Source organism: Halichoerus grypus, chromosome 8 (assembly GCF_964656455.1).
Source record: "Halichoerus grypus chromosome 8, mHalGry1.hap1.1, whole genome shotgun sequence".
NCBI lineage: Eukaryota > Metazoa > Chordata > Mammalia > Carnivora > Phocidae > Halichoerus > Halichoerus grypus.
Window position 1 is genome coordinate 9614434 of NC_135719.1, and position 27283 is coordinate 9641716.

At 44.1% G+C, this 27283-nt stretch overlaps 1 protein-coding gene and 1 pseudogene across 14 annotated transcripts in view; both read right to left on the bottom strand.

The window, feature by feature from the left end:
* AKAP13 (A-kinase anchoring protein 13) overlaps positions 1-27283 on the bottom strand; it is a 322213-nt gene that overhangs the window by 23014 nt on the left and 271916 nt on the right. For 10 of the 14 annotated variants that reach the window (XM_078078912.1, XM_078078916.1, XM_078078917.1 and 7 more), the window contains 8 exons: positions 12570-12637; positions 10347-10413; positions 6365-6500; positions 4607-4719; positions 3845-3997; positions 2991-3241; positions 354-479; positions 126-243 (listed from right to left, as the gene is read on the bottom strand). In XM_078078912.1, the coding sequence (XP_077935038.1) occupies positions 126-243; positions 354-479; positions 2991-3241; positions 3845-3997; positions 4607-4719; positions 6365-6500; positions 10347-10413; positions 12570-12637 (1032 nt within the window). The remainder of the gene's footprint in view (positions 1-125; positions 244-353; positions 480-2990; positions 3242-3844; positions 3998-4606; positions 4720-6364; positions 6501-10346; positions 10414-12569; positions 12638-27283) is intronic. The other 4 variants (XM_078078910.1, XM_036118376.2, XM_078078911.1 and 1 more) reach the window with 3 other exon arrangements.
* On the bottom strand, positions 22411-22472 carry LOC118552116 (U4 spliceosomal RNA; annotated as a pseudogene).

The window sequence follows — 27283 nt, forward strand, 5'->3', positions numbered from 1 at the left end:
AAAACACAGGTTCTCTTATAGACCTGTGAGAGCCTGAAGGAACTCTTCCTTGGGGCCCCTTGTGCTGCTGGACAGACGGGAAACAGTCCGAGGGCAGGCACGACTGGGTAAGGAGAGGGGCTCACCTTTGGTACACTGCAATATTCTTTGGAATAAAACTGGGTATTTGGTGATCCGCTGGGTCACCAGCAATATGCACTCTGGGATTCCCAGCCTCCTCACGACAGCGCTGCTCATCTTCTTCTGCAAAGGACAGAACAGATTATCAGGAGCTACTGGAGGAAGGTTCTGGTTCAACGGACAGCAACAGTGCCCCGGACAACCATGCAGATTTCCATGTTTCACACCAATACCTTCACAAAGGCCTGGAACCGCTTGTCCTTGGTATAAATGTCTTTAAAGTAGTTCACGGACTGGTTATGCTGCCCACAAAACTTGCCATACGTCTTCTTTAAGCGCTCTGCATTCTCCCCTGAAAACTGTGGAGAAAAGACAACAGACGTTAAGCTGGAGCTCAGGGTGCTAAAATTTTACCACCATTTTGTATACAGTTTCCAGCCTATTCATAAAACCCAAGAGTGCTTCCCCAAGAATTCCCCCCAAAGATTCAAATGGCGCAGCAGCTTTGGAAAATAGTCTGGCAGTTCCTCGGAAAGCTAGTTACTGTGTGACCGGCAATTCCACTCTGAGGCATAAAACGTACTCCACACAAAAACTTGGATACGAAAGTTCATGGGTGCCATATTCACAAATGCCCCCAAGTGGAAAGAAACCAAATGTCCCTTAAAGGATAAATACAATGTGGTAGATACATAGGATGGACCATTATTCAGCCACAAAAAGGGATGGCATATGGATACGTTACAATATTTACGAACCTTGAAAGCATTATTCTAAATGAAAAAAGCCAACTGCAAAGGTCTCTATATTGTTTTATCCCATTTACATAATAAGTCCAGAATAGACAAATCCACAGAGACAGAGAGGAGATTAGTGGATGCCCAGGGTAGGGGCAGTTGAGGGGCAGGGTGATAAAGATGCTTTAAAATTGACTGTGATGACAGTTGTCCAACTCTGTGAATACAGACCACTGAGCTGTACTTTTTTTTTTTGAGCTATATACTTTCAATGGGTACATTTATATATGGCATATGCATTTATTTCATTAAACATGTTATATTTTAAAAAACAATCACCCAGAAATATCTATGTACTGTGCACTTAAGTAATGCAAAATGTGTTCTAATTTCCATGTGTCATAAACATGGTGGTAAAACAAGGAGGCTCACTAGAAGTTTTCCTCTGAGATAGTCTTAAGAAAGGTATCAGAAACAGCTATTCTTACCTAAGGATCTGCTTACCTCTCCTACCTCAGGCCAGCAGTCCTAACCATTCTGCATGGCCTTTCATCATTCCTAAAACGTGTGTGATCTCAACGGCTCATCTGAAGATATGTTCACTTTGGGGTAAACCAGTGAGTTTCTACATGGGGTCCATATGATGCTTGCTAAGCATCAATTTCCACTGTACTAAAAACCTCTGAAGGCAACACAAATCAATCCTTACCAGAAAAACTGGAAAAAAGGCTCGGGGTAGCTAGCTTTTCCTTTTCCCCTTTACCAAAGGGGAAGGTAAGGCACAGAGTTTAGGTGCTCCACTCCCATCACGAAGCACGTGCTCTAAAAGGGTGACTCTTGAACTGGCACACAAGAGCCAACAAAGGGACGCCATGGCGGGGGGCTAAGATACGAATCCCCAGGTGCACGAGTACAGTGAGCCGTGGACACCACCAGTCAAGGTCAGATGAGGCGCCTGGGCAGGTCTGAGGGCAGAGAGAGGGTCGTGGAAAATGTTGGGAGGGGATGTCCTCACTTGCAGAGCTGACCACTCCCACTTGGAGGCCCTGTTTGCGGCAGACGGCTGTGTTCCGGTGTGGGCCGCACTGTGCGTGCATTTACCTCCTACCATGCCTACGTTCACTTGCGAGCATGGGGTCCATGAGGCACAGGTCGACGCTGTGTCTGCCTTTGTGGTTCCAGCTGGGATTTAGATGCCCAGTAAACAGGCGAGAAAGGAATGAATGAATGGGGTGAGAGGTATGAACTGAAGAATATAAGGGAAGGACAACACTCTCGACCAAGTGTTCCAGCAACGAAGCCTCTGCTTCCACCCCGAGGCAGAGACCTGCTGGGGAAGAAGAGCTAGCCGGCGTCGCTGTGCCCATCTGTCTGTTCAGGTTAAACTAGCAACGCTTTTTTCAAAATAACTTCTGGCCCAACTGTTTTTGGAGTAGAGTTGAAACCACACCACACCTTGATGAAAGTATCAGCAAGATCTATTTTATGAATTATTTTAGATAGTTTCTTATTCAATTTTCTATGCTCAGTTGGTTTTCAGATAAATGAGTTCCTTTTTGATTTGAGGTACAGGGGGCCGTTGAGATTCCAACAGATAGCTTTTGATTTCTTAAACTACCCTGTTTCTGATGACAGTCTGGATGCTGAGAAAGGAAAATGGACTTTTACTGAGTATCTACCATATACACTAGGTATTTTATGTATACATTCCTTTTAGTTTTAAAAAACAGTGTTAGATGGGGCGCCTGGGTAGCTCAGTTGGTTGAGCGACTGCCTTCGGCTCAGGTCATGATCCTGGAGTCCCTGGATCGAGTCCCGCATCGGGCTCCCTGCTCGGCAGGGAGTCTGCTTCTCCCTCTGACCCTCCCCCCTCTCATGTGCTCTCTCTCATTCTCTCTCAAATAAATAAATAAAATCTTTAAAAACAAAACAAAACAAAACAAAAACCACGGTGTTAGAGAAAATCTGTCCTCATTTACAGAAAAGGAAACTGGATGCTCAGAGAGATTCAATAACTTGCCTAAGCTTACAAACATAACGAATAGTACAGCCAGGATGTGAATGAGTGGCTGCTGAACCCTAAAGCTTCACTTTTTACCCCATTTTTTGGGAAAGATCCTTCTCATTGCTCACCTGATTTACAAGCACATCTCCCATCCTCTTGATGAGAAAGTTCTTTTCACTTTTATCCACCAGAGATTCCTTCTTCCGCTCCAGGATCCTCTGAAAGAACTGGCTATGGATACTGATCAGCTCATCCAAACAGGGGAAGAGCTTCTCCACCGTCTGCTGCTCAAAGAGCAGCTCCGTCATCATCCCCCGGCTGTACACGTCGCTCATGATCTTCAGCGTCCGGATGTGGTGCAACTCTGTCTGCATTAACTCTGAGGAGGACAAAGCTTAACCATCAGGAATGTTCCTTTAAAGCGTTCTCCTTCAAAGGTCATCCGTGGCCATTTAGAGCCCACTTTAGTCTTAAAGCTGTTTAGAGCACAATTTAAACTTAAAACAGGTCAACAGCTGTCTTTCCCCTAAAGTGTCCTCATCTTATTCCTCTATTTCACGTGACCTAACACTGTTTCCTGACAGCACACTGGAATCCATCACTCTTAAATGGTGGTTTCCCAAGTGGTCTTCGTTGGATTCAGAGCCTTTCAGAATTTACTGTGTCCCATTTCCTAGAAATGACTCGTGCTTGGTTTCCAGTGTAGCTGAGGAATCAAACTGTACCGTCACAAGGGATCTCTCTCTAGGGCGGCTGCGTAAATAAGCACTCACAGTCAATAAAACGTTCAATAAAATTAAAGGAAACAATTTTAAAGAGAAAAGGACAGATATAAGATCCTGTCTCTAGACCTCAAAGTTTTTAAAGAAAATCTCTGACATGCTACATACTTGAAAATTGGCTTTCCATGGTCTAGTGATTCCCGATAAAAAATGCTGCACAATGCAAACCAAGTATTAGCAGAGCAAATGGAGAGTCTCACCATAAATCACTTCTTGCCGTTTGACCACATCTTTCTTTTGCTGTTTCAGAAACTTGCTGTCCACTATGCGACTCCAGGACTCGGCTTCTAGTTGTTTGGATTCCATCTCGAAGTCCCCCATTAGCTGTCCTTCATTCATGTCTGTACCTACTCCTCAAAGTATCAAAAGATCAGGATCAGAATCTGGGGTCTGTGAGCTCTAGAAAGCCTACATTGGACTCTCCTCGGGTGATAACTTCATAAGACATAAACACGGCACTGACACTGGGAATATTCCCAGAACGCATAGTCTAGCACCAGAGAAAAATCATTTCCTGTTTGGGAGTGACACACTCCACATTCACAACTCTGGAAAAGAGTGATAAATATCACATCAATCAAATGTGACTGAGATTCAGGATTCCTATGTGAATAAGGAATTGAGAAGGACCTGGTAACTTTACTCGTTGAAGACAGTAGGCTTACAACCTGCCGAGAGAGCTACAACTGACCGCGGACCAGAAGTCCAGATGAAGGACAAGTGTTTGTACTAGAGAATGACCACATGAAAGTCAATGACATCCCTCAGTGGACAACTACCTAACAACTGGATAAGTCTGATTACCAGTTCATTATAAAGCGTTTGATGTTCTAGAGACAAGTTAGAGAACCTTCACAGGAGTAAGGAAGAGGCAGGTACTATTATTCCATTAACAATTATATTCAGGGAACGGCACCCAGTCTCCACAGATGCATAAGACACAGGCCATCATTTCCTCTTACCCTCATCAGTTAGTGACTCTGTTGACTCATTGACCTTGCTGATTTTATTTAGTGAGTCTGTTGAATGAGACAGGAATTTCCAGGTGTTTGATATGTTCTCGTCATTGCCAACTCTGGGGACAAAAAGAAGCACCTACTCAAACACATTTTGATAAACCATGGTCTGCATTCTCAACCTGAAAAACTCTAAAAATGACAGCTGGCTCTAAGTACCAAATGATGGAAGACAAATTACTTAATGTCAGGTACCCGGCAACATGCAACACAAACTATTAATGAAGGTCAGAAGCATCTAACATCATTGCAAACTTGAACTTCTTGAGTTCAAGAAGTTCAAAAATTGAACTTCAATTTTTTTTTTTTTTTTAAGGATAGGTACCAAGGAGAATGTTCTTCCCTTAAACTCTATACACATTACATAAGAAATTTCTCCATTTGGGTGCCTGGGGGGCTCAGTCGGTTAAGTGGCTGCCTTCAGCTCAGGTCATGATCCCAGGGTCCTGGGATCGAGTCCCGCATCGGGCTCCCTGCTCTGCGGGGAGCCTGCTTCTCCCTCTCCCTCTGCCTACTTGTGTTCTCTATCTCTCTGTCAAATAAATAGATAAAACCTTTAAAAAAAAAAAATTTCTCCATTTGAAACTCACTGTGTAACCACTAACTTTATCTCCTTGTTCTCTAAATAATCTGTAGACCAAGCACTTCTAATAAACTGTATTCCCTGGACTTTCTCAAACCCAACCCACCAGCCAGCACAGTAGGCCCCCAGTAAATGTTTCTGGTAGGATACAAAAGCAAGCCAGAGTCATTAAAAGCTTTACATTTTATTTAAAGACTAGCTTTTTAAAGTCACAATGCAAACAAATTTTGAAACCATAACAACTCTGAAAGGAAGGCCTTTGAATAATGACAATACAAAGACAAAACAAGATAAAAATACCTGAAACTTTTCTTTAATAAGAAAACACTAGCCAGCACAGAGGTCAGGATGTACAGACAGAAGAAGATTTGCATCCTTTAGTTAAGAATTTTGTCCCAGCCCAGGTTAAGAGAGGTGGAAGAGATGTTTTGAGTCCTACGTTTGAGATGACTTCTTTACTTGATGGGAAAGCAGAAGTCTTATTACCCAAAACTGCCAGCAACATCATCATCAGCCCTGTGCCAGCCATGGGACAGCTGTGGCCTGACGGTCAGGGGCCGTAGCAGCTTTTGCAGGGACCACAAAAGGAACTTCGGGCAAATGAGTGAGTGGGGACCCAATGGTCGTAACTGGCCCATTATTCACTCCCATGAAACTGACTCAAGAGTCAATATGCAAGCACGGGAAAGAGATTTATAAAAAGAAGCAGAAACACTAGGTTCATCTGACCAAAAGAAAAGTGTAATATCTGAAAATATAAGTGGTTACAAACAAAAATCAGGAAGAAGTCATCCCCCCCGGCCCCTCCATTTTCACTTCTTATTTTCATCTAAAAACCATCTCTTTTTAACTCAGGTTCCTTAAAAGCGAGGCTGACCATGCATGAAGCACAGGACAACATGGCTGATGATGGTGTTTAAAGGGGATCCTTGCTACAAAATGACGGGCATGACAGTGCATCAAAATGCAATTCCCATTCTCCACGTCTGCAACACTTGGTTGTGCACCGAGTCATTATTTTATACATTTTCCCAATGAGAAGAATCTCTTTGTCAAATGATATGGTTATTAAGCTCTTGTCACCTAGCTGTCAACTGTGCAATCTTTAAATCCCCACTTACCCAGCAATGTTCTGTATGGAGACGCTTTTGGAGAGTGAGACACTCTGCTGGGACCGTCTGTGGGCAAACATGGGAATGGCAGTGGCTTCATCCGCCAGGAGGACTGCAGATCGAGGACGCTCCTTGGGCTGTGAGGCTGTAAAGGAAGAGGGGACACCGGCTGAACCACGTATCCAAGCTCACAAGTAGTGACTCATCTGACAAAGCCAAATAGAAGCAAATTTCTTTAAAACAGATTTGCCCTGGGAGTGTAAGTGGGTACAAAAACTCTACAAAGGACAATCTGGCAATATCTATTGAAACTGCAAATGCCTATATTCTTTGATCCAGATTTCCATTTTAGGATAGGTTTATTTTACCTTTTTTTTTTTTTTTTAATGTAATCTCTACTCCCAAGATGGGGTTTGAACTCACAACCCCAAGATCAAGAGTCTCAGGCTCCACCAACTGAGCCAGTCAGGCACCCTGGATATGTTTATTCTACAAGATATATTTGTAATGCTTGAAAGGACATTATGTCCAAAGTCATTCAATGCAATGTTGTTGGTCAAAGCAAAATACAAGCAATGACACAAATGAGTATCAAAAGAAGATCTATTAACAAATTATGGTACATCACACATTGAAATACTATGTAGCTTTAAAAAAAAATGAGTACACTCTCCACGAATTGACGCAGATCTCCAAGATAATACTGTAACGGGGGAAAAAAAATCAAGGCCCAGAACAAAGGTGCACAAGAGACTTCCATGTTTTAAAAAAAAAGAAAAATAAGTCAAATTGGTATTTGCTTTACTTCAATAAAGAAACTTGAAGAAGATAAATATAAAGCTAAGAAGAGTGGTTAGCTGTGGGGTAGCATGGAGATTAGGCAATGGGGATGAAGAATCATGGCGTGATAGTATATTTAAACACAGAAAATAACTCAAAGTAAAATAAAATAAAATTGGAAGAATTTTAAAGATAAAAGGAACCAGAGATTAACAGAGGCCAGTGTTCTTTGGGAGTGCCTATCCAGCCACATCTGAGGTGGGGGGGAGATATGCAAACTCCCAGCCCTTCTCGTCCCTTGGGGGTGGGACCTGGGAGTCCACACATTTTACGATCCCCAAGTGATTCCTCTGCACGTTGTTTGAGAACGCAGATTTTGACCAACTCCTTTAATTTACAGCTGAGAAAAATGCAACACTTTACTCTCACACAGCTAAGCTGTTCTCATACTGTGCAGGTCTCCTGAACATGACCAGAGAGGAAACTGAAACTCTAATTTTATGCTCAAGTGGTCACACTGGCATTTGGCTACCAAATTATTTTTCCTTCGTAACTGAGCTCGTGCCCCAGACACGAGCTGCATGATCTCTCTATCCCCAGGAGTGTCAAGAGCTGGAGGAAATAAGACTGGGGCAGCTGTTATGACATTCACGGCATTGCAGGATGTTTCTGACTTAATAAAAATTAATAAAACCATTAATTTCCAATCCAAATTCTATTTAGAGGAAGGTGATACAATAAAACACCAGAAACACGCTAACTACCATATGACCAGAGCCTTCCTGCAGGAAGCACATGAGAAGCAGGAGATGTGGGCCCTGCCCCAACAGGGAATAAGAACAACGATTGAAAAGGGAATGGGCTGAAGTGTCCAAGAGCCTGGGGCCTATCCTCAGTGTTTTAGGAGGGAGGTCAGTGAGCAGATAAAATCCAACGGAGGAAGAGACGCTGGTTCTTGAAGAATGGCAAGGGTGTGGGTAGTCGGAAGGAAAAGAGGACATTGTGATGAGGAGAACTGTATGAATGAAGGCAGAAATAATCACGTAGTACAACACAAGTAGAAGAGAATAAAGAAAGAAAGAAAGAGGATGTATATAAAGAATCAGTAGAAAAGGCTGGAGAAGCAGAATGAAGTCATGCTACGCAGAACCCTAAAAGTGATAAAGGACAACTCTGGGGGTTTTTTTTTTGAATTTTTTTATTTTTTAAGTAAGCTTCACACCCAATGTGGGGCTCGGACTCACAATCCCGAGATCAAGAGTCACACCGACTGAGCCAGCCAGGTGTCCCAAGAACAACTTTGTTTTTAAAGGACAGATAGGGGGGTGAAAATAACAGCTTTCCCTTGTTTGAAACCAATCCCTACTCCACTCAGGCAAGTAACATAATATCTGAGCCTCAGTTTCCCTATTTGTGGGGATGATGAAAGTAGCCGAAGCTAACACTTAAGAGGGCCTACTATCAGGTTCTTTATGGGTGTGATCTCATTTAAACCTGAGAACCACCCACTGAAACTGTTACCATCCATTCACAGAGGAGGAAAATAAAGTACAGAGTGGGGATGTAGTAAATGCCCAAGGTCACACGGCTACTGAGTGGTAGGGCTGGACCCAAACCCATACGACTTGAATCCACAATCTGTACTCTTCACCACCATACTGTGTTGGAGGGTGTAAAACAGGAGTGAGAATACTTGTGTCAGAGGTAACACACATAACCTAACATATAACAGGTATTAAAAAAAAAAAAAAGAGAAAGATGTTATTTTCTCTGATGTGAAAGAAAACAGATTTCTGAAGCAAGGGATAATGTCCCAGAAAAAAGTTTAAGGAAGATTAGACTGGTAAAAGATGTTGGAATGGACTGGATCACTGATTAAAGTGGGTGTCGGTCTGGCGAAACCTTTCTTATAGTAATCTACATGCAAAGACTGATAATAAGCAGACTTAATCCATCTAGAGGGAATTTGCACGCTTCTGGAAGAACTCAGAGCAACTCGGTGTGCAGCAGTGGTTCTCAAGCTTGAGTGTGATTCAGACTCACCTGGAGGATCTATTCAAGCACAGATCATAGGGCTCCACCTCTGGGACTTCTGATTTAGCAGGTCTCAGTAGGGCCCAAGAATGCACACTTCTTATTGATCCAGGAACTACACTTTGAAAAACACTGCCTTAGGGTAAGTCCCACACAGGTTCCCGTAGAGCCAATTAAGATGATATTCAGTACTGCGTTATTTACAGTGGCAGTTGGAAATGACTTAGATATCCATCTTTGGGGGAACCGATAATTTAATTATGGAATAACAGCTTATACATAAAAACATGCGTAGATCTTAAAATGGCAGATTGAGAAAAAAGAATGAAGAAGTGTAAGTCATATCTAATACAAACGCAACACACAGTTATTTTCAGATATAAACATCTGTGTAAAGACAGAGCAGATCAGAAAGATACATGTTAAATAACTACAGTGGGCGCTATGGAGGGGAAGGAAGGAGGAAGGGAATGGGGAATGAAAAAGGGAGAACATTAAGTAAAACCAAAGTGGAGCCTTGCACACACTGGTGAATGGGACACTTTGATTTACTGAATTTTGTGTACCACTTGAAGTCCTTGGGGAAAAAAGAGAATTATTTACTTCACAGTTTAAAAACTAAGAAGTTTTTTAAAAAAGGTTTTATTTATTCATTTGAGAGAGAGAGAGAGCGCACGCGCGCAGGGGCGAGGAGCAGAGGGAGAAGCAGACTCCCTGATTGAGCAGAGAACCTGATACGGGGCTCGATCCCAGGACCCTGAGATCATGACCTGAGCCAAAGGCAAACGCTCAACCGACTGAGCCACTGAGGTGCCCCTAAACTAAGAAGTTTAATCAAAAAGATCTCATTTCCTTTGTGCAACTGTGAGGTGCTAAAAACAAGCCTAACTGTCAACCCATGGAAGAGGAATTTCGAGATGCATGGGATCACCTGCTTAAACAGACAGACAACAGGGCTGCCTCTCAAGCCAGTACACACACTATTCTAGAAGCCTTCCAAGGGAGTTTGATGGTAGAACGTTAGGCTTTTGGCCAATCACCTGCACCCTCCTCTAACTTACCACAAAATAAACACTCAAATCTTGATTAAGAATAACAGATGAATATTACAGAAGTGTGTTTAAGTCCTGAACCAGAGTCAAAAAGGGCTGGAAGAGAGCAGGGCTGAGTGACTTACGCTTGCTCCTCATGATGACTGTGGGCAGTGAAGATGTGTCCTGTGCCTGAAGGCTCCCTCTGGGCTGCTGAAGGAAAAAGGGAATAAATAAATACACACGGACCGCGCCCACAATTTCTCCTCCGTATGGTCTCAAGAAGCCCAGAGCAGGGAGAGAGCTCCAGCCCGCTCCTGGCCAGGTTGCTCAGCATCCCGCCAGCCACCCCGGCGGGCTCTCCTCTGAACCCGCCGAGCGAGTGCCAGGACCCCGCAGAGGCTGCTTCTCCCGCCTGGAACGCCCTTCGCCCCAGGGTATCCCTCCATTTCAAGACCACGTGAGAGCCACCTCCCGGGGAAAGCCAACCATCACCTTCCTCCTCCCCCAAGGCAGTGCCTGGCCGCCCCTGAGAATCCTGCACAGACCTCCACATAGTTTCCCCCTCAGGTATGGTCCCCGACTGCCCGACATCTTCCCCAGCAGAATGCCGGGTCCTGAAGAGCGGCATCTGTGCCTTTTTTCATTCCTGTTTGTCCAGTGACTGGCGTTAATAAGGGACTAAACAGTCCTTAAGTAAAGTACGAATTTCAGTTGAGATTTTTGTTGTAGCATGTGACAGAAACACCGTGTGTGAGAAGTTACAGAGTGAACCAATTACTCGGAGATAAATCATTAGTGGACACAATTTTAAAATGAACTCCCCCTTCTAGGCTGTGTTCTCCTATGAGAAGATGCTACAGCTCTATCATCAGCCTTCTACGGAACCTACTACATTCCCAATAGCACGAAGTCCTGTCAGATCACAAACCCCGTGCCTGTAGGGTCAGGCAGGCAACAAGCGAAGGAGGCAAGGTGGGGGGGGGGGGGTGGGGAGGGAACCCGCACATCCTGTCGAGGAGGTGGCAGCCACTCAGACCCCGTGGATTACCACTTCCCATCCATCTCCCCAACATTCAGGGACCTAGACCTGCAGAGTCCATGCTGTATGCTTAGGATCTATCAACGGATCAAACATTCCTGACTTCAGACTGCTTGGCAAGTTCAGTGCTTACATGCTAGTGGGGGGGAAGGTGCAAGACCACTCAAAATAAATGTAGTAAGTAAATACAGGCTGTTAAATAGAAACTCTGAGAAGTACTATGGAGAACAGGAAAAAGAGCAAGGTGAAAATCGGGAATGCTGGGTAAGAGGAAATAACCAGGGTTGTGAGATCTTCCAATTTTCTTTTTTTTTTTTTTTTTTTTTTTGAGATCTTCCAATTTTTTTTAGGAGAAATTAGAAATCCCAATTGATAGGAAATGTGATTTTTAAAAATAACTGCATCATCAACAACAAAAAATACTTCAAGAGCCAAACAAAATTTATGCCCGTGGGCTGCTAAGATCTGGGGTACAGAAGTAATTCATTTTTACACTAGTTCAGACTCGCAGCATCTGCGTCATCTGGGAACTTACTAGAAATGCAAATCCCTGGGCCCTACCCCAGAGTGTGCAACCTGGGGAGAGGGGTGCAGTAAATGGTCTTTTAGCAAGTCCCTGAGGTGACTCTAAAGCACACTCATTCAAGTGTGAGGCCGCTGTAACGTAAATGTTTGCTCACTGACGCAGCACACGGCACGCTGAGCATCGTGTAGATGCAGCTGAGAGTGCTCTTCTGACAAGGACAAAAGGACATTTATTTATGGGTGACTAGAACACTGAAAACCACTACCTCGAAGGTGGGCCCCAAACCCACTCTCTTTAAGGGCCGCCTGATAAGCGGTGCCCATGACTGCACAGCATGCGTGCCCAGAGCAGGTCCCTCCACACGCCCGGCACGTGTCCTATTCTTGCGTCACGTGACCAGAGCCAACTGCTTCGTGCCCCGGGCAGCCACGTCAAACCCTCAGCCCTCCCCAGCTCCCCAGCAGCTCAAAGTCCCTGAATGACACCTGGTGCCCTCAGGGTGGCCGGGAGAAAGCGGGTGTGTGGCCGGCAGAGCAGGCCTGCAGACGTGGCTCTGAACAAAACCACCTTAACAACAACACCGAGATGCTAGAAAAGCACAGAAATGTGTATTTAACACGGAGTTCTGAAAGCATTTTGTTTTCCAAAAGCCACAGATGCCCAAGTGTGTTAATTAAGAAGAGACTCGGTCGCTTTAGAGAAGAATTACTGTTTGGTTGTTTTGGTCTCAGTGTTGGTACCAAATGATTACCATAAACAAAAACCCCAACCAGGACTCTCCCTCCCTGAGAAACGTCTTACCTTCATTTTGACCTTTGCACAGGAGGCCAGACTTTCTCTACAGCCTTTGTGGACAAAAGCACTGCAACCTGAAAAGCAAGCAAAGCCCAAGGTGACTTCAACCCAGCCAAGAGATCTTGGACTCAGACTTCCTGCGGCCACTGCAGCCTGCGGATTCCCGAGTGAAGTCACTCGCATGTCAGAACGTGGCTCTAACTGGGATTACAGACTGCAGTCCCCTTCCAGAAAGCAGGCGTGTGATGTCATGGGGAGGAGGAGAAATGAGAGCAGATGTGATTTCTGATTAACGGAAACGAGAAGTCTGGAGCTTCTCAGGCAAGAAGCTGAGAGGCTACCAAGCAAAACGGAAAGTAAAAGTGTCTGCTGTCAACATGTGAAGTTGAAGTCACAAACAAACCCACCAACAGAGCCCCTTACCAGGACTTGGGAAACCTGTATGGCTGAGTCAAGAGACACCTGTTCATGTCCTTCTGCTTGGGATCTTAACCACCCTGAGCTTTCTGCCACCCAGCCAGAGTCAGGAGACGCAAAAGAAAGGTCATCAGAACCAAGCCAGGCACATGTGGGAATCCTGACTCAGGATAAAGGGGGAGACTTCCTGAAAGACGGAGGGGAGACCACATCTGCCAAGGACACGAACCTCAACCCTTGGCTCCAAAGCCACTGATGTAAAAACCCAGCCCTCTGGGCCTCAGAAGGGCTGCTGTCAGCTCTTCCTGCTGCTATGAAGTCATAAAACAGAACTGCGCCAGGAGGCCAGAGGGGAAGCAGAAGCAAATAAAAGATCGGTCTGTGGGGACACCCAGTGACGAGAGCCTCTCCAGGGGAAGGCTCCCTGAGAAGATCAACCAGACACCATTCAACACGCAGCACCACAGGTCCTGCCCGCCAACTCACTCACCGTGGGCGAGACGCTCTCCTGGCGCACACGTGTGGATGGGGGAGAGGGGAGCGACGATGGCGAGGACAGGGCACTAGAATGGAGGCTGCCAGAACCCCGGGTGCCAGAGGCCCCTTCCCACAGGCCCTTCCTCAACAGCGGCTCCCGCAACGCCTACTCGGTTCCCGGACCTCTAGCACCGCCTGCCACGCGGTGCTGTGATGGTCTTACGGTTTTCTCCTCCACCGAGGGCTGCACCTCCTGCTGAATCTGTACGTCTCTAGCACAGTGCCCGGCTCGTGGCTCCGATTCAAATGTCTAGTTTACACCCTAACTAGGTCTCTTTTATCAAAGGCCAAGTGCCCTGATACTACATTGATTATAAAATGTGAGATGCCAACTTATTAACACTAGCAGGAGCACAGGAAGAGCCGCTGTGCAATCACATCTGATTTCAGTCCTGGCTCTGCTAGTTGTGTGACCCACGCAAGTCTTTCCTTGGGGCCTCGGTTTCCCCACCTAGTAAATGAGAGGTGGGTCCACACTCCCCGCCGCCAAGTTCCTTCAGTCTGTGATTCCGTAAGACTCTTCACACCTCTTAAGAAAGGGATAATCTTCCAAAGTAAATCCCATGGACCGTCCCACCAGGTTCATGCAGCCAAAGATTTCAACTTCTGCGTCATCTGAATTATCACTCGGGTAGCTCCAGCCACTCCATAGGTTACGGTCAGGGAAGGGCCTCAACTGGAGGAGTCTGGACAGAGGCCATCAGCACCCAGGAGGCTATGAGGAGCACGTCTGCTTTTGTCAACAGGATGGCCCACCGTCGGAACCAGTCTGCAGTCCTGGGGGTGGGATGAGGCTTGGTTCGGGGCCTTTCACTCCTAGGCGTGCTTCTGCCCCCAGCCAGCCAACCTCTTCTGGCTCCACCCCCATGACAGCCACTATCTGGTCACCTTTCTGTTAACAAACCGGAAGAGACATCTAAGTTCCTTTACCAACGGCAGGATGAGGGGAGGCTCTGCTGGGAAAGGCTCACGTCGGCATCCAGAGGAAAAACCTGGAAGGTTTTAATTCCGTCCAAACTCTGTTCCTGCCCTGCCCGAGTTCTTCTCCAAGAGCAGATGGCAAGGGAGTGACTTGGAGGCCATGATCCTTGTCATTTCTACCGCCTGTGGTCAGCTCCACATAAGTCGTGAGCTGCTCTAGAAGTCGGCAGTGAGAGAGAGGTTATGCACCACTGAACAGGAATGCTGGGGTTTCTCAGCAATGTCCCTGTCTGGGCACAAGGAGGCCTTCGCAGAAAGAGACCCCTGGGAAGTGACTCATTCTAATCAGTAAACGTAAACGTAAACATTTTGAGGATGTTTCTCTAAAGGACTGGAAACCACTGGCTCTCATTAATTTGTCCAGTCCTCTGTGACTTGAAAATAAGGATCAGCTTTGATAAAGAAGTCACTGTTTTACTACTGAGAGAAAAAGCAGAACCACAAACAGGAATCCGCGTAACTCCTGAGAGGTCAGCGTGGCTAGGCCTTCTGTATCATGCCACGTAACGCCTACTCCAGGACGCAGACCCCAGAGAAGCCTCTCCAGCCAACAGTCTTCTAGGAAGGGCCAAAGAGCCAATAGGTAGGCTGGACCATATGTCTTTATTGGTTTGTATTTAACATTTTTTTGCCTCTCACCTCCCAGAAACTCTTCAATAGCTCCCTGTCATCTTTAGGATAAAGCTCAAATTTCTTACTTGGCTTCCAGCACCTCACCATGTTTGGTCATGCCTGTGAGCCCTGAGCAAACGGTCTTTTGTGCTTGTATCCCTTCCCCTGACTGGGTCAGTAGGACTCACCTCGATGAAGTCCTGGCTCACCCAGGGAAGAAAAGATTCCCCACCTCGGCACTTCTGGAATTCCATGCCTGCTTCTGTCACGGTACTGGACTGGCCACTCTGTTCCACTGGACAGAAAACTCCTTGAGGGAGTCTCACTTTGTCTTGTACAATTTTTATATCCCTATCCCCAGTTCCTGGCCCACAGTAAGCACTAGATGTCTGAAGAGCGGGAGAGGTGGGTGGGTGAGCTCCAAGCTGCTGGACCCACAGCAAGAAACACCACCCAGTAGCCGAAACAAATTCCTACAGTCATTTTCTACTAAGACAGATGCATTCCCCCATCTGCACACTATCTTTACTCGGGGTGCCTGCCATGCAGATGCCTGGGAGCACGGAGCCCCTCTGTTCCAAGGCCCTAGGTGACCCATCCTCTCTTTCAGGCTCCAGATCTCCCCTTGCCACCTTTCCTCTGTCTTTCACAAATCCCTGCTCAGCTAAAGTGTTTCAAATACCTCTTGTTTAATCCCATTCCTCCTTCTCCCCTCTCAGAGTCTTGCTTAAGAGAACCTCTCGCTGGCTCCCTTCTACTTAATAAAATACACTTTAAAATGTGGAAGATAAAGGCATGTGAGGAAAACTAATGAATCCATATCACGGACACATTTTGAAATGATATTAAATGTACTGCCACACACAATTGCAGAGTCTTAAGTGTTTAAGACTCACTGTAAAACAATAAGAAAAAGACAATGCAACAGAAAAGTTGTACAGACCATGAACAGGTCATTCACAACACAAAACGGTGCCTGATCTCTCTAGAAATCAGAGAAATGCAAACTAAAACAACAGAGAAATACCATTTCGTGTCCAACCAGGCTGGATAAAATAAAAGTCTGCCAATTCTAGGTACTGGTGAAGAAACGGAGATGCGGGAACTCTCAGCATCTGCTGAGGGATCTAGAAGCTGGTACCTTCATGTTGGACAGTAATTTGGCAACATATAGTTAAGCTGACAAGGTGCCCGCTTTATGACTTAGCAATTCCCTTGGTGTACAGGGATGTTCCCTGCAGCCCTGCTTATAACAGAGAGAAATTGGAAATGACCCAAACGACTTAGTAGTGGGACAGATTTGATATATTCATAAAATGGAACACCATTTAATAGTTAGAAGTCCATGGTCTAGATTGATCATTTGCAATACTCTGGATCCCCCAGATTTAATGTTGAGGAGAATAAAGAAAATTACAGAATGAGGTAAGGTACCATTTATGTAAACTCAAAACAAAAAAATTAAACATTTACGTGGGAGATAAAATTACAAAATACAGACTACATACACAGAGGGGCTCCGTGCTCCCAGGCAGCTGCATGGCAGGCACCCCGGTAAATGACAGTGCTTGTCCTTGGGGAGGGGGGAAGAGAATTAGGCAGGGAAAGACGGGGATTCAACTGTAATGTTTATTTCTTCAAAACTGAAAAATAATCTGAAGCCATATAACAAATTTTACTACTTTTTCATGTTGAGTGGTGAGTACATAGGTGTTGTTACATTATCCATGTACTACCTCCCACTAGTATTTAAAAACCAAAACCCCAGTGTATCATATCCTAATATCCTCCAAAGTTCCTTGGATTTCCTTATAAACATTCCCTTATCCTTTAAAAAAGTCAATCATAGTTGTGATAAATTAAAAACAATTTTTCAATCAGCCTCTCTTGTCTTCTATTCCAGTTACAAAAGTGCATTTTCTTCTCTTTCATGAAAATCAATAATGTTTTTGGCATCTATGGGCAACAGAGGAAGTGGGATTTGCCTGAGAACCTGCCACTAACTTTGATCTAGAAGAGACCAGTCAGTACACTGGGACACGCATGTCCTGTCTCCGAAGTACATTCGGGCTGTGCCTTTCTCCCCAGTCAGTTCTAACACCACAGAATTAAGCAAAGGTGATTTTTGAGGAGGTGGTGCCATCACTTTGAAAGACTTCAGTAATATGCAAGTTCTCAGGCCAGTATTTGAGACTTAAAAGACATCTCCAACTGATGAATCAACCCATGCAGATATAATGATAAAATGTACTTCTAAAAAACAACTTTTCATACAAATTCACTTTCTTCGTTAGCTGAGACAGGTCCCCAAACCTCTACCCCAGCTGAAATTTTAATATGCTCTGTAACAGGGTCACGAGTCTCAGTGATAAGTAATTTGTGTGGATGTCTGCCTAACATACTCAAGTACCTACTTGAAAAACACTCAGCCTATTACCAAGTTGTCCCAGACTGTTTGCAGCCACAGTTTTAGTGGTGTGTGGGAGTGGTTTAGAAACTCTGGCCCCACTGACATCAGCCAGAGTCACGAGGTTAAAATCTTATTCTCGGTTCTGGAACACAGACAATTACCAAGAACAGAAGAACCGAAGACAAATCTAATACACGTCAAGCTCACTGCCGCAAACCATACCATGTTGTTAGGGAGATCAAAGAATTATTTGGCCTTTTATTTATTTAAAAGAAAAAGATTTCCTAATAGCAGTAAGCAACATGCTTTCATTTTTCAAAGCTATTCAAAAAGGTCTCAGCACAGTGGTTTATGAGAACAGAGCCGGCTCCTAATTAGATTCCTCTGAATTTAAACACAAACAGCCCAGCCTTCAACAACTTCTTTTTTTCACTACAAGGAGGCATCAGACAAAAGAATATGAAGGAAAACCCACGTAACTGGGAAATATCATCTATCTGTTGCTACCTTTTTTTTTTTTTTTAAACCTCTGCCACCAACCGCCACAGATCTGTGGTGAGCTGTTATATACTACACGTTGTTTCTCTTTCAGCAGAAAAACAAACAACAACTGGTAAGAAACTCCGAAAGTCTGCTTTATAGAAGGGTAAGAAGAACAGCCCTGCCGAACAGAACTGGAATCACAGGACTGCTACAAAAGGGAGGATTCACCTTCTCGAGCGGAGTTCTGAAGGGAGGGAACTTCCCATCCTGAGTCACTGATCACCCTTAGGGACATGCCCGGAGTCCTGCCTAGCCGAGCCACATCGAGGCAGCAAAACTGATTCAGGGAAAATGCTCTGATCCTTCTCAAGCAACAGGCTGAAGGGTTACCTTTAAGGACAGAAAAGTACAACTGCTTCCTATCATTTCAACCCAGAAACTAAAACTAAAACTAAAACAAGTGACAATGGAAACAACAACAAACCAGTTAGTATGAGCAATGTAGAAATACATGCTCCAAAATTCTTTCTGCAACTTATTTTGTTTAAAATCTCTGGGGAGTGTGAAACATCGTGGTCTTGGACTGATAGAGCTTATTAGCTACAAGGCATGTAAAATGTTCTTTGTAGCTGGTGTGGTGTAATAACCACAGAGCTGATGCACAGAACAGGAGGAAAGCCACAGAAAAGAGCACCAACATCTTAGCTGAAGTGCTCATGTAACAAGCACTAGTAAGTGCTCCTAAGAATGCCGGTAAACAAAATGCAACAGAACAAAAGTGCCCTGCTTGGGAACCAACTTCACGGATGAGGCTCTTCTTTTACCTCCCTTTTCCCTAAACGACCAATGTCTTTTCTTTAATTGATTATGTGTATTTTACTATCTCATTTAAGCAATGAACTCTACACATCAGAAACCAGCATCTGGAGAGCTGCCTTCCCAGATAAAATCCAAAGCAAAATCTGACCATCACACACGTTCTGAACACTCTCCTGATTCCTCTTTAGATTGCAGCTGATCTGCTTGTTTATTCTTTTAATCAAGAGAAACAACCGACCACAAAAGTACTCAGAAGCTAACACAACAGAAAATAAATCAACAGTAATCTCAAGATCATTTTACATCTGTTTAAAGCAAATAAAACAGAACCCCTGACAAGACCTGAAACCCAAACATAAGGAATTCCTTGCTCTGAAGGACTCCACCATGCATTCCAAAGACCAAATTATTTGTGGCAGCTGGAAAGAACAGCTGATTTTTCAAGGGAAGCTTTACATAGCTGAAGAAGTAAGAATTGGAGAGACACTCTTTCCTTTCCCCACTGAAGTGACCTAATCCTAAAACGAATCGAATTATGGCTGAAAAAAAGACCTGCCAGGTTTCTCCTAAATTAAGGTACTTCGAAGCAGTCCTGGCAGGGGGCTTTAGTCTTGGCTTTCGAGGTTTGCTCCCCACCCCCCACGCCCCCCAGCAGGCTGCAAAGAAACCATATGGAGGCTTTGCTCCTTGCTGTTCCCAGTGACTGTAACCAGGACCATTTCCATGCAAGTCCACATAAAGGGATTCAAGCTTTCATCCAGAATTATGACTTACTTCAGACTGGTCCAGGTGTATTCCAGTGGAGTCAGGAGATGTTGATGGGTTTTGAAATGCTCTATCCTGTTGAATGGTTTAGTATATGCATGCATAGGGATACATTAAAGGGACTAATGACGTTTGGAAGACTGGTGCCCATCAGTATCAGCCACCACCATCCATCAGTGGCTGATCTTCCCAAACCACGACTCAAACCTGACTGAGCAGGCGCTTGGGTGTGAGGCTCCAGGAGTCAGCCGTGGAGGGTTAGGTTATGAAAACTGAAAAGGAAAGCTACCAGGAGGGTAACTGACTAACTGGAGGGATGTTACATTTCCTGAGACTCCTGGGAAGATCCTGAACATGGGAGGGGATGGAGAAAAGGGAAAAAAAGATTCTGAATCTCCAAATTACTCATATTTTCCACTTCCTGCTAAGATAACAGATGGTGCTTCACACACATAAACATTCACTGCAGGCTCTGTTCTTCAGGAAGCTGAAGAGAATCAGCCGATTGCTTCTGCTCCTTTGGGAAAATGACTACACATTGTTCCTTCGCTTTCAAGCCTTGATTTCTTTTTTTTTTTAATTAGTGGCAGGCTGCACACTGTCATACACACATCTTAATGCCACCACCAAATGCTGAGCCTATTTCAACACTCCCCCAGGGCTGAGTGCAAAGCTGCAGGGGAGGCAGGGAGCGAGGCCTGAAGTTTCTGAGGTGGGGTGGTATGCAAATTAAACAGGGATTTTTGAACCTTAGGTGCAGATGAGGGTAACAATCAGGCCCTATCAAACTGTTCCTTTTTGCTCTCTGATTCTTTCAGTTTAAACTTCAAAAATATTATCCTTTTCTCTTGTTTTTGCAGAGCAGGGAGAACTAACATAATCTGTGACATTTTTGCTGGATCAAGCTATTGCCATATACAAAGAACCCCTAGCTGAGGAAGTTCTGATACTTCCCTTCTGACAGACCTCCAAACAGAAAACACGCCAGTGATGACATGCTAGACTCCGTGAAATACTCTGCTTCCAGAAGAAACGGTTAAGCCACACAGTTCCATCCAGAAAAGTTCCATCCCATTATAAACACTGTTACATAAATCGAGTAACCAATCTGGTATTTTATTGGTTTCCTCCTTTAAAAAGTCTTGAGTGAAATACTGTTAAACGGGACATCAAATATGTAAAATATTTAGGATGGATTTTTGAGTTACAATTTTAACATTTACTTTTAAAGTCAGTAAATGAAGACAATAAAGTTGCTTTAATGGATCTAAGAATCAGAAATCAGAGATGCCTAGGACAGTTGCAATTTATGTTAACTACCTCGGCATCTAATTTACTCCTGTATTTTGTTTTGCGTACACAATATAGAGGATAAGTCACACAGATAAGTAGATTCCAAATATTAGCAGGTTAAAAATTGGCTTTCGGGCGCCTGGGTGGCTCAGTCGTTAAGCGTCTGCCTTCGGCTCAGGTCATGATCCCAGGGTCCTGGGATCGAGCCCCGCATCGGGCTCCCTGCTCCGCGGGAGGCCTGCTTCTCCCTCTCCCACTCCCCCTGCTCGTGTTCCCTCTCTCGCTGTCTCTCTCGCTGTCTCTCTGTCAAATAAACAAACAAAATCTTTAAAAAAAAAAAAATTGGCTTTCTTTGCGATCACATTATATTCTTCAATTAATTAGAGATAGGAGGCAAAATGCAAACAAGTAGGTAGGCTGATAGCTGAAGTTAATATGCTGATGTTAAAATCTGGTTATATTTTTGAGCATGTGGATTTTTAATGTGGCTTTACAATTAGTTCAAAAATATATACATGTATATATTCAAAAATCCATAGATCTTCCAAAACAGTTCCACGAAAAACATTCTGAAAACCACTGCTCTATCAAACTATTTAATTACTACACAGACTTGTGGCTGATAACCTAAGTCCACGAGTCTCAAACCTCCTACATTTAGTTTTTCGTCAGTACCAGAACCCACACAAGTGATTCTTCATGGGTTCCTCTGGTACCCTTGGGCCACAGAAGTTTCCAAGAGGTATCCCCAGATCCCCCTCTCCAGGGGAAATCCTAGTGCACACTATTCCAACAGCGTGAGCAGTTCCACAGTCTAGGAAGACCGGCTATGCTTCCTCATGGAGGGAGCCCAGCAAAAGAGAAGTTCCATTCATGTTTAACAGGAAGAGGTATCGAGAAAACAAAAAAGGGCTCAAGATGCCTGTGGTTAAAAGAAGTGCATTCTCCTACATTACAGCAGATATTTTTTGCTATCTGACAAATCAATCCCATGCAGGTTTAATTCTGAGTCATTATAGTCTAATGTAGGCTAAGAATTAATATAGCCAAGGAGGGTAAAATTCAACTGTTTTCACCTAGAAACAATGTATATATAAAAATCAATGGCAGTGGAAGAGAAGACATTTACTGAACATAAACTAGACAACCTTTTCCAATCTGAATTTAAATTGAAAAGTTGTCTGGAGCCAGTCATGACAGGAGTCATCCATCTACTATAACCAGAAACCAACGGTTCTCACTGTTCCCTACAGCACAAAGGAGAAGATTCTCTGGGTCTTCAAAAAAGATTTTCCATCTCTTTTGTCCCTAACTCTTCTGATACTATTTCACATCACATTTCAGCACCGAGTTTGTAGAAGCAACTACATTGCTTCTTACTAAAGCTGGTGCTGTCTGGTGCAACTCTCGAGTCTTTTGTCAAGATGATTGTTTTCTGGTATCATTTTGCTCTTTGTCCATGAAGTTCTTGAATCAAATATCAACATATTTTGCTCTTTCATCAGAGACCAGCTGACAACCAGAAAAACCTTTAGCAATAATCGTGCCTCGGATAAACCTCATTGGCTACGATACTGCCACTGTGCAAAGCTCCAGAAAAACCTTTAAAGTTATCAGTGATCCAAGGTTTACATTTTGTTTTTGCTCATACCAACAATATATAAGTACAATCTTGGGGCACCTGGGTGGCTCAGTCGTTAAGTATCTGCCTTCGGCTCAGGTCATGATCCCAGGGTCCTGGGATCGAGCCCCGCATCGGGTTCCCTGCTCGGCAGGAAGCCTGCTTCTCCCTCTCCCACTCCTCTGTGTTCCCTCTCTCGCTGTGTCTCTCTCTGTCAAATAAATAAATAAAATCTTAAAAAAAAAAAAAAAAATATATATATATATATAAGTACAATCTTAAAAGACTCAAGCAAGACAGGAGAATAAAATAAAAACTTAAATCTCCCTGATCTCTCCTCATCTCTTCCTTTAAATCGTTAACAGTGTGGGCATGTCCTTTTAAATATCCTTGCATATTTATATAAACAGTGACTGCTCACTTGGTTTCTGTAAACTCAGATCATCCATACAGTTCTACTTGCTGCCTTTTCAACCTATCAAAGTGTCTTGGGAGATCTGTGTCGGCAGAGCTATCCCGGAGGCTGGTGAGCTGTGGTCTGTGGGCTGAATTCAGCCCATATCCATTTTGTGAATAGTTTCACAGGTCTCGTCCTGGGCTGCTGCCATGCTCCAGGAGCTGAGTCAAGCAGCCACAACAAAGCCCTGCAGAGCCCGGCACGCCTTCTGCCAGCTCCTCCACAGAAAGAGTTGGCTGACCCTCGGTCTGCTCTTTTTAGTATCAGCTCCAAATTCCATCTAATGAATATACAATATTTTACTGATGGTTATTTAGTTCCTTTAAATTCTTCCACATTACGAATAATGCTGCACTGAGTAGGTACCAAGGTTTATACTTTGAGAACTCTTCTCAAAAGCCGCTGTGTAAGCAACTCGAGAAACGTGCCTCTCGTTATTCCAACCACTGAAAAGAAAGGACAATTATGTAATGTGACGGAGGTGCTAAATAAGGCTACCATGGCAAATATATCACAATATTTGAATACATCAAATTACTGTGTTTGCACACCTCACATTTACACAATGTTATATGTCAAATATATTCAATTGGAAAAAAAAGGTGCCTGGTACATACTGCTGCTCAGTAAATATTTTTTTTTTTTTAAAGATTTTATTTATTTATTTGACAGAGACGGCGAGAGGGAACACAAGCAGGGGGAGTAGGAGAGGGAGAAGCAGGCTTCCTGCCGAGCAGGGAGCCCGACGCAGGGCTCGATCCCAGGACCCTGGGATCATGACCCGAGCCGAAGGCAGTCGCTTAACGACTGAGCCACCCAGGCGCCCCTCAATAAATATTTCTTGACCAATGGCTTCTGAATGAATCACAATACCAAACACAGTGCTTTGCAGAGGTAATTGGTCTTTGTTGAAGAACTTCATTTAAGATAAGGAACTCAAGTGCATAATTACTGACAGTTAAATGTAAAAAATAAAGTCAGTCTGCAGTCATAAGAGTTCCTAGAACATTCACCCAGCTCTCCCTTTCCTAAAGCCGGTGACAGAGTGGAAGTCATTTTCCTCCTTCGTAAACAAACAGAAATCACAACGGTCCAGTGATGGTGCAGAACACTGACGTGTCTGAAAAATCTCCATGAAGATCCTTCCAGGGCTATTTTTATTCCTGAAATTTTATTCAGTTATTTTTCAAATCCACCCCCTTAGCTGTTCTGTTCTTTCATTAGAAATTCTATGTATTTTAACCTCTTAATAATCCTCAACATCTTCCCCTGTCTATGTATTTGCTAACTTCCTCATGGTGGTTGACTTCCCTATGTGGTATCTGTGTATTTTTTTTTTTTTTTTTTTAATTTATTTGAGAGAGAGTGTGTGCATGCGAGTGCGGGGAGGGGTAAAGGGGGAGGGAGAGAGAGAGAGAATCCCAAGCAGGCTCTGCACCCAGCACAGAGCCTGACATGGGGCTCAATCCCACGACCCTGAGATCATGACCTGAGCTGAAATCAAGAGTCAGATGCTCAAATGACTGAGTCACCCAGGCACCCATGTAGTTTTAATTGTAAGCTCAGTTTCAGCTTTATAGGACCTTCTTTCCTCCCGTGGGAACCCCCAGCGAGCCTGTTTTGTCAGTGTGACCCTGTGATGCAGGTCTGTATTTGTTTCAGCCGAGGTTCCTTAGTGTTTTATCATTCTCAGATTGGGATTTCATTCAACTGCTTGTGAAAATTTCTTAGTTTGGGGTATGGATGGTGTGAATTTGGACCCCAGGTTCATATATGATGCAGAATTCTCACTCAGACTCCTGGGAGAAGGCACATTTCCTTGCTGCTTCTGAAAGGCCAGTGGGTGGAGTTTTTCTAGGTCCTTCAGTATGGATGTTGCGGTCTCTAAAGCTCTCGGTTTTATCCGGGGGTCTCAGGTCCAGCTCCCACTATGTGCCTTGGAGCCACATATCCTGTTCCCTACTAAGGGGGAGGCTCTTTAGTGCTCTGATTCTGAGTTCCTTCAGGGATTTTCCTTTCTGTAGGCTCAGTTATGTGTTCATTTTGTTTTTTTAATATATTGCATTGAATATTTTTGTTTTATAGCAGAAAGTAGGTATTCAGTCTGCTTCACTGAAATTCTTTGAATATCAATTTCATACTGTCCAATCAAGAAATATGAGGTCTTTCTGTTTTTCTCTGAGCCCAGTGCTCCTCAAATGGAGATCAGGCACTTTGCAGGAAGGATACACAAAATGATTCTTTGGGATATGGGAGGAAGATTTTACAACTTTCATTTATATTGACTTTAAAGAGAAACAGAGTTAAACTGTAGACGATATATCGGTGCCTCACTCGGCCCTTTATGTTGGGCAGCTTCACTTTATACATGCTAGAGGTTTCTAGAAGTAAGAGCACTTGAAAGGGGAGAGGACAGTGGTGCCTGTCCTCATTCACTTACTTTCAGCATGCTGTGATGAATGGAAATTTATAAGTGCTCAATGAAGTGAGCTTATAGATTATATTTAGTTTCAACTAAAATAAAATGAAAAAGTAGCTTACACAAATTCCTACAAAGAAACCACTGACCTAAGACAATATTATTAAGACTAATAACCAGCAAACAAGAAAATGGCAAATCTGACTTCTCTTATTCCTATAATGAGCTTTCTTTTTTCTTTCTTTCCTTCCTCTCCTCTCTTCTCCTTCCTTTCTCCCCACCTCCTTCTTTACTGGGGGGTGGGGAGGGAATCTTGAGCAGGCTCCATGCCCAGAACAGAGCCCAACGCAGGGCTCGATCTCACAACCCTGAGATTGTGACCTGAGCTGAAATCAAGAGTCAGACGCTTAACTGAATGAGCCCCCCAGGTGCCCCTAGAATGAGCTCTTTCTAAGTGTAGGACAGGACAAGCATGTGATTCTTGCATTAAATATATATACCCCTTGTGAGTAGGTTAAGAACGTACTAATGATACGTGAACGTACTAAAAAGCGCTTGGTGACTACTGCCCTGGGCAACCACATTATTCCAGTACTAAGGAGCTGTGTCAAGTGGCTAAGAAACTAACCAGAGGACATTTAGTTGGTGTCCCAGGGAAGAGCCTCATAGAACCTGGGCCCCCAAATAAACATGCAGGAGGTAGCAGACAGTGGTGGCCTCTTGTTTTCTAGAGGTCACATAGAACTTACCACTTACTTTCCTGGTGAGGCTACGTGCAGGAAGGAGGACATAAGTGTGTGTGATATGCATAAAGATCTTGATGAGAGCTCTTCCCACGAGGTGGGGTTTGTTTTGTTTTGTTTTAAATAGGACAGTACAACAAACAGGGCTGCAGACAACATTTGGGATATAATATACCCACAAAAGTCATCTTAAAAGAATGTGAGGATAAAGCCAGTCATTCAGAAAGTCACGACAGCTGCCGAAGCGACAAGTGGGGCTGCAGGAGAGCTTCACTCCACTCTTCTCTTCAAGAAAGCAAGTGGGTGGAAATCATTTTTGCAATAGCTTTGAATCTGCTCAAACAAGCTTTTAAAAACTTCAAATTCCAGTAAGTTAATTATTTTTGGTAACAAATCACTTGGGATACTCCACACAATGACTAAAAACAAGACAATGTCATGACGTCCTGATCATCTGAATCAGTCACTGTTTTGTCTGACGTGGTTATAGGTATAACACGGTGCTAATCACCTCACCTTCCTGGGTGACTGGGCTGGGCTGGGGTGGCTGGATCTCCAGCCTGGTCCCTCTGGCCACGAACAGCCTCACTGATTTACCTCGGTGTGCATGCAAATATCACTGCTTTCTATATATCCAACGACAAGTGTTTCTGAGACACAGTGCCTTAGAGCAGGGTCTGTGGGCCAGATCCAGCCCGTAGCCTATTTTTGTATGGCCCATACACTACTAATGGTTTTTACATTTTTAAACAGTTGGGAAAAAAAAAAAAAAAAAGACCAATATTTTATGACACATGAAAATCACATGAAATTCCAGTTTCACTAGCCATGCTCACTGGTCTACGAGTCGCGTAGGCTGCTTTTGCACAAGGGCAGAATTCAGTAGCTGTGCAGGGACCATCCAGCCCACGCAGTCTAAGATATCTGCTAGTGGTTCTGGACAAAAAAAGCTAGCCATCCTCTGCCCAGTATCTTATCAAAACCAGGACCCGGGCTCAGTTCACAGACTTGGCTTGAAGGTGGTTTGAAGCAGGTCAGCTACAGGTCAATATGGGACATCTCTGCACGTGCAAGAACCCTGTCTTGGCAGTCACCATGACCGGATGTTGGTAAACGGCTGAAGCATGCGCCAAAGTACCAGAATAAAAAACGAGCACATATAG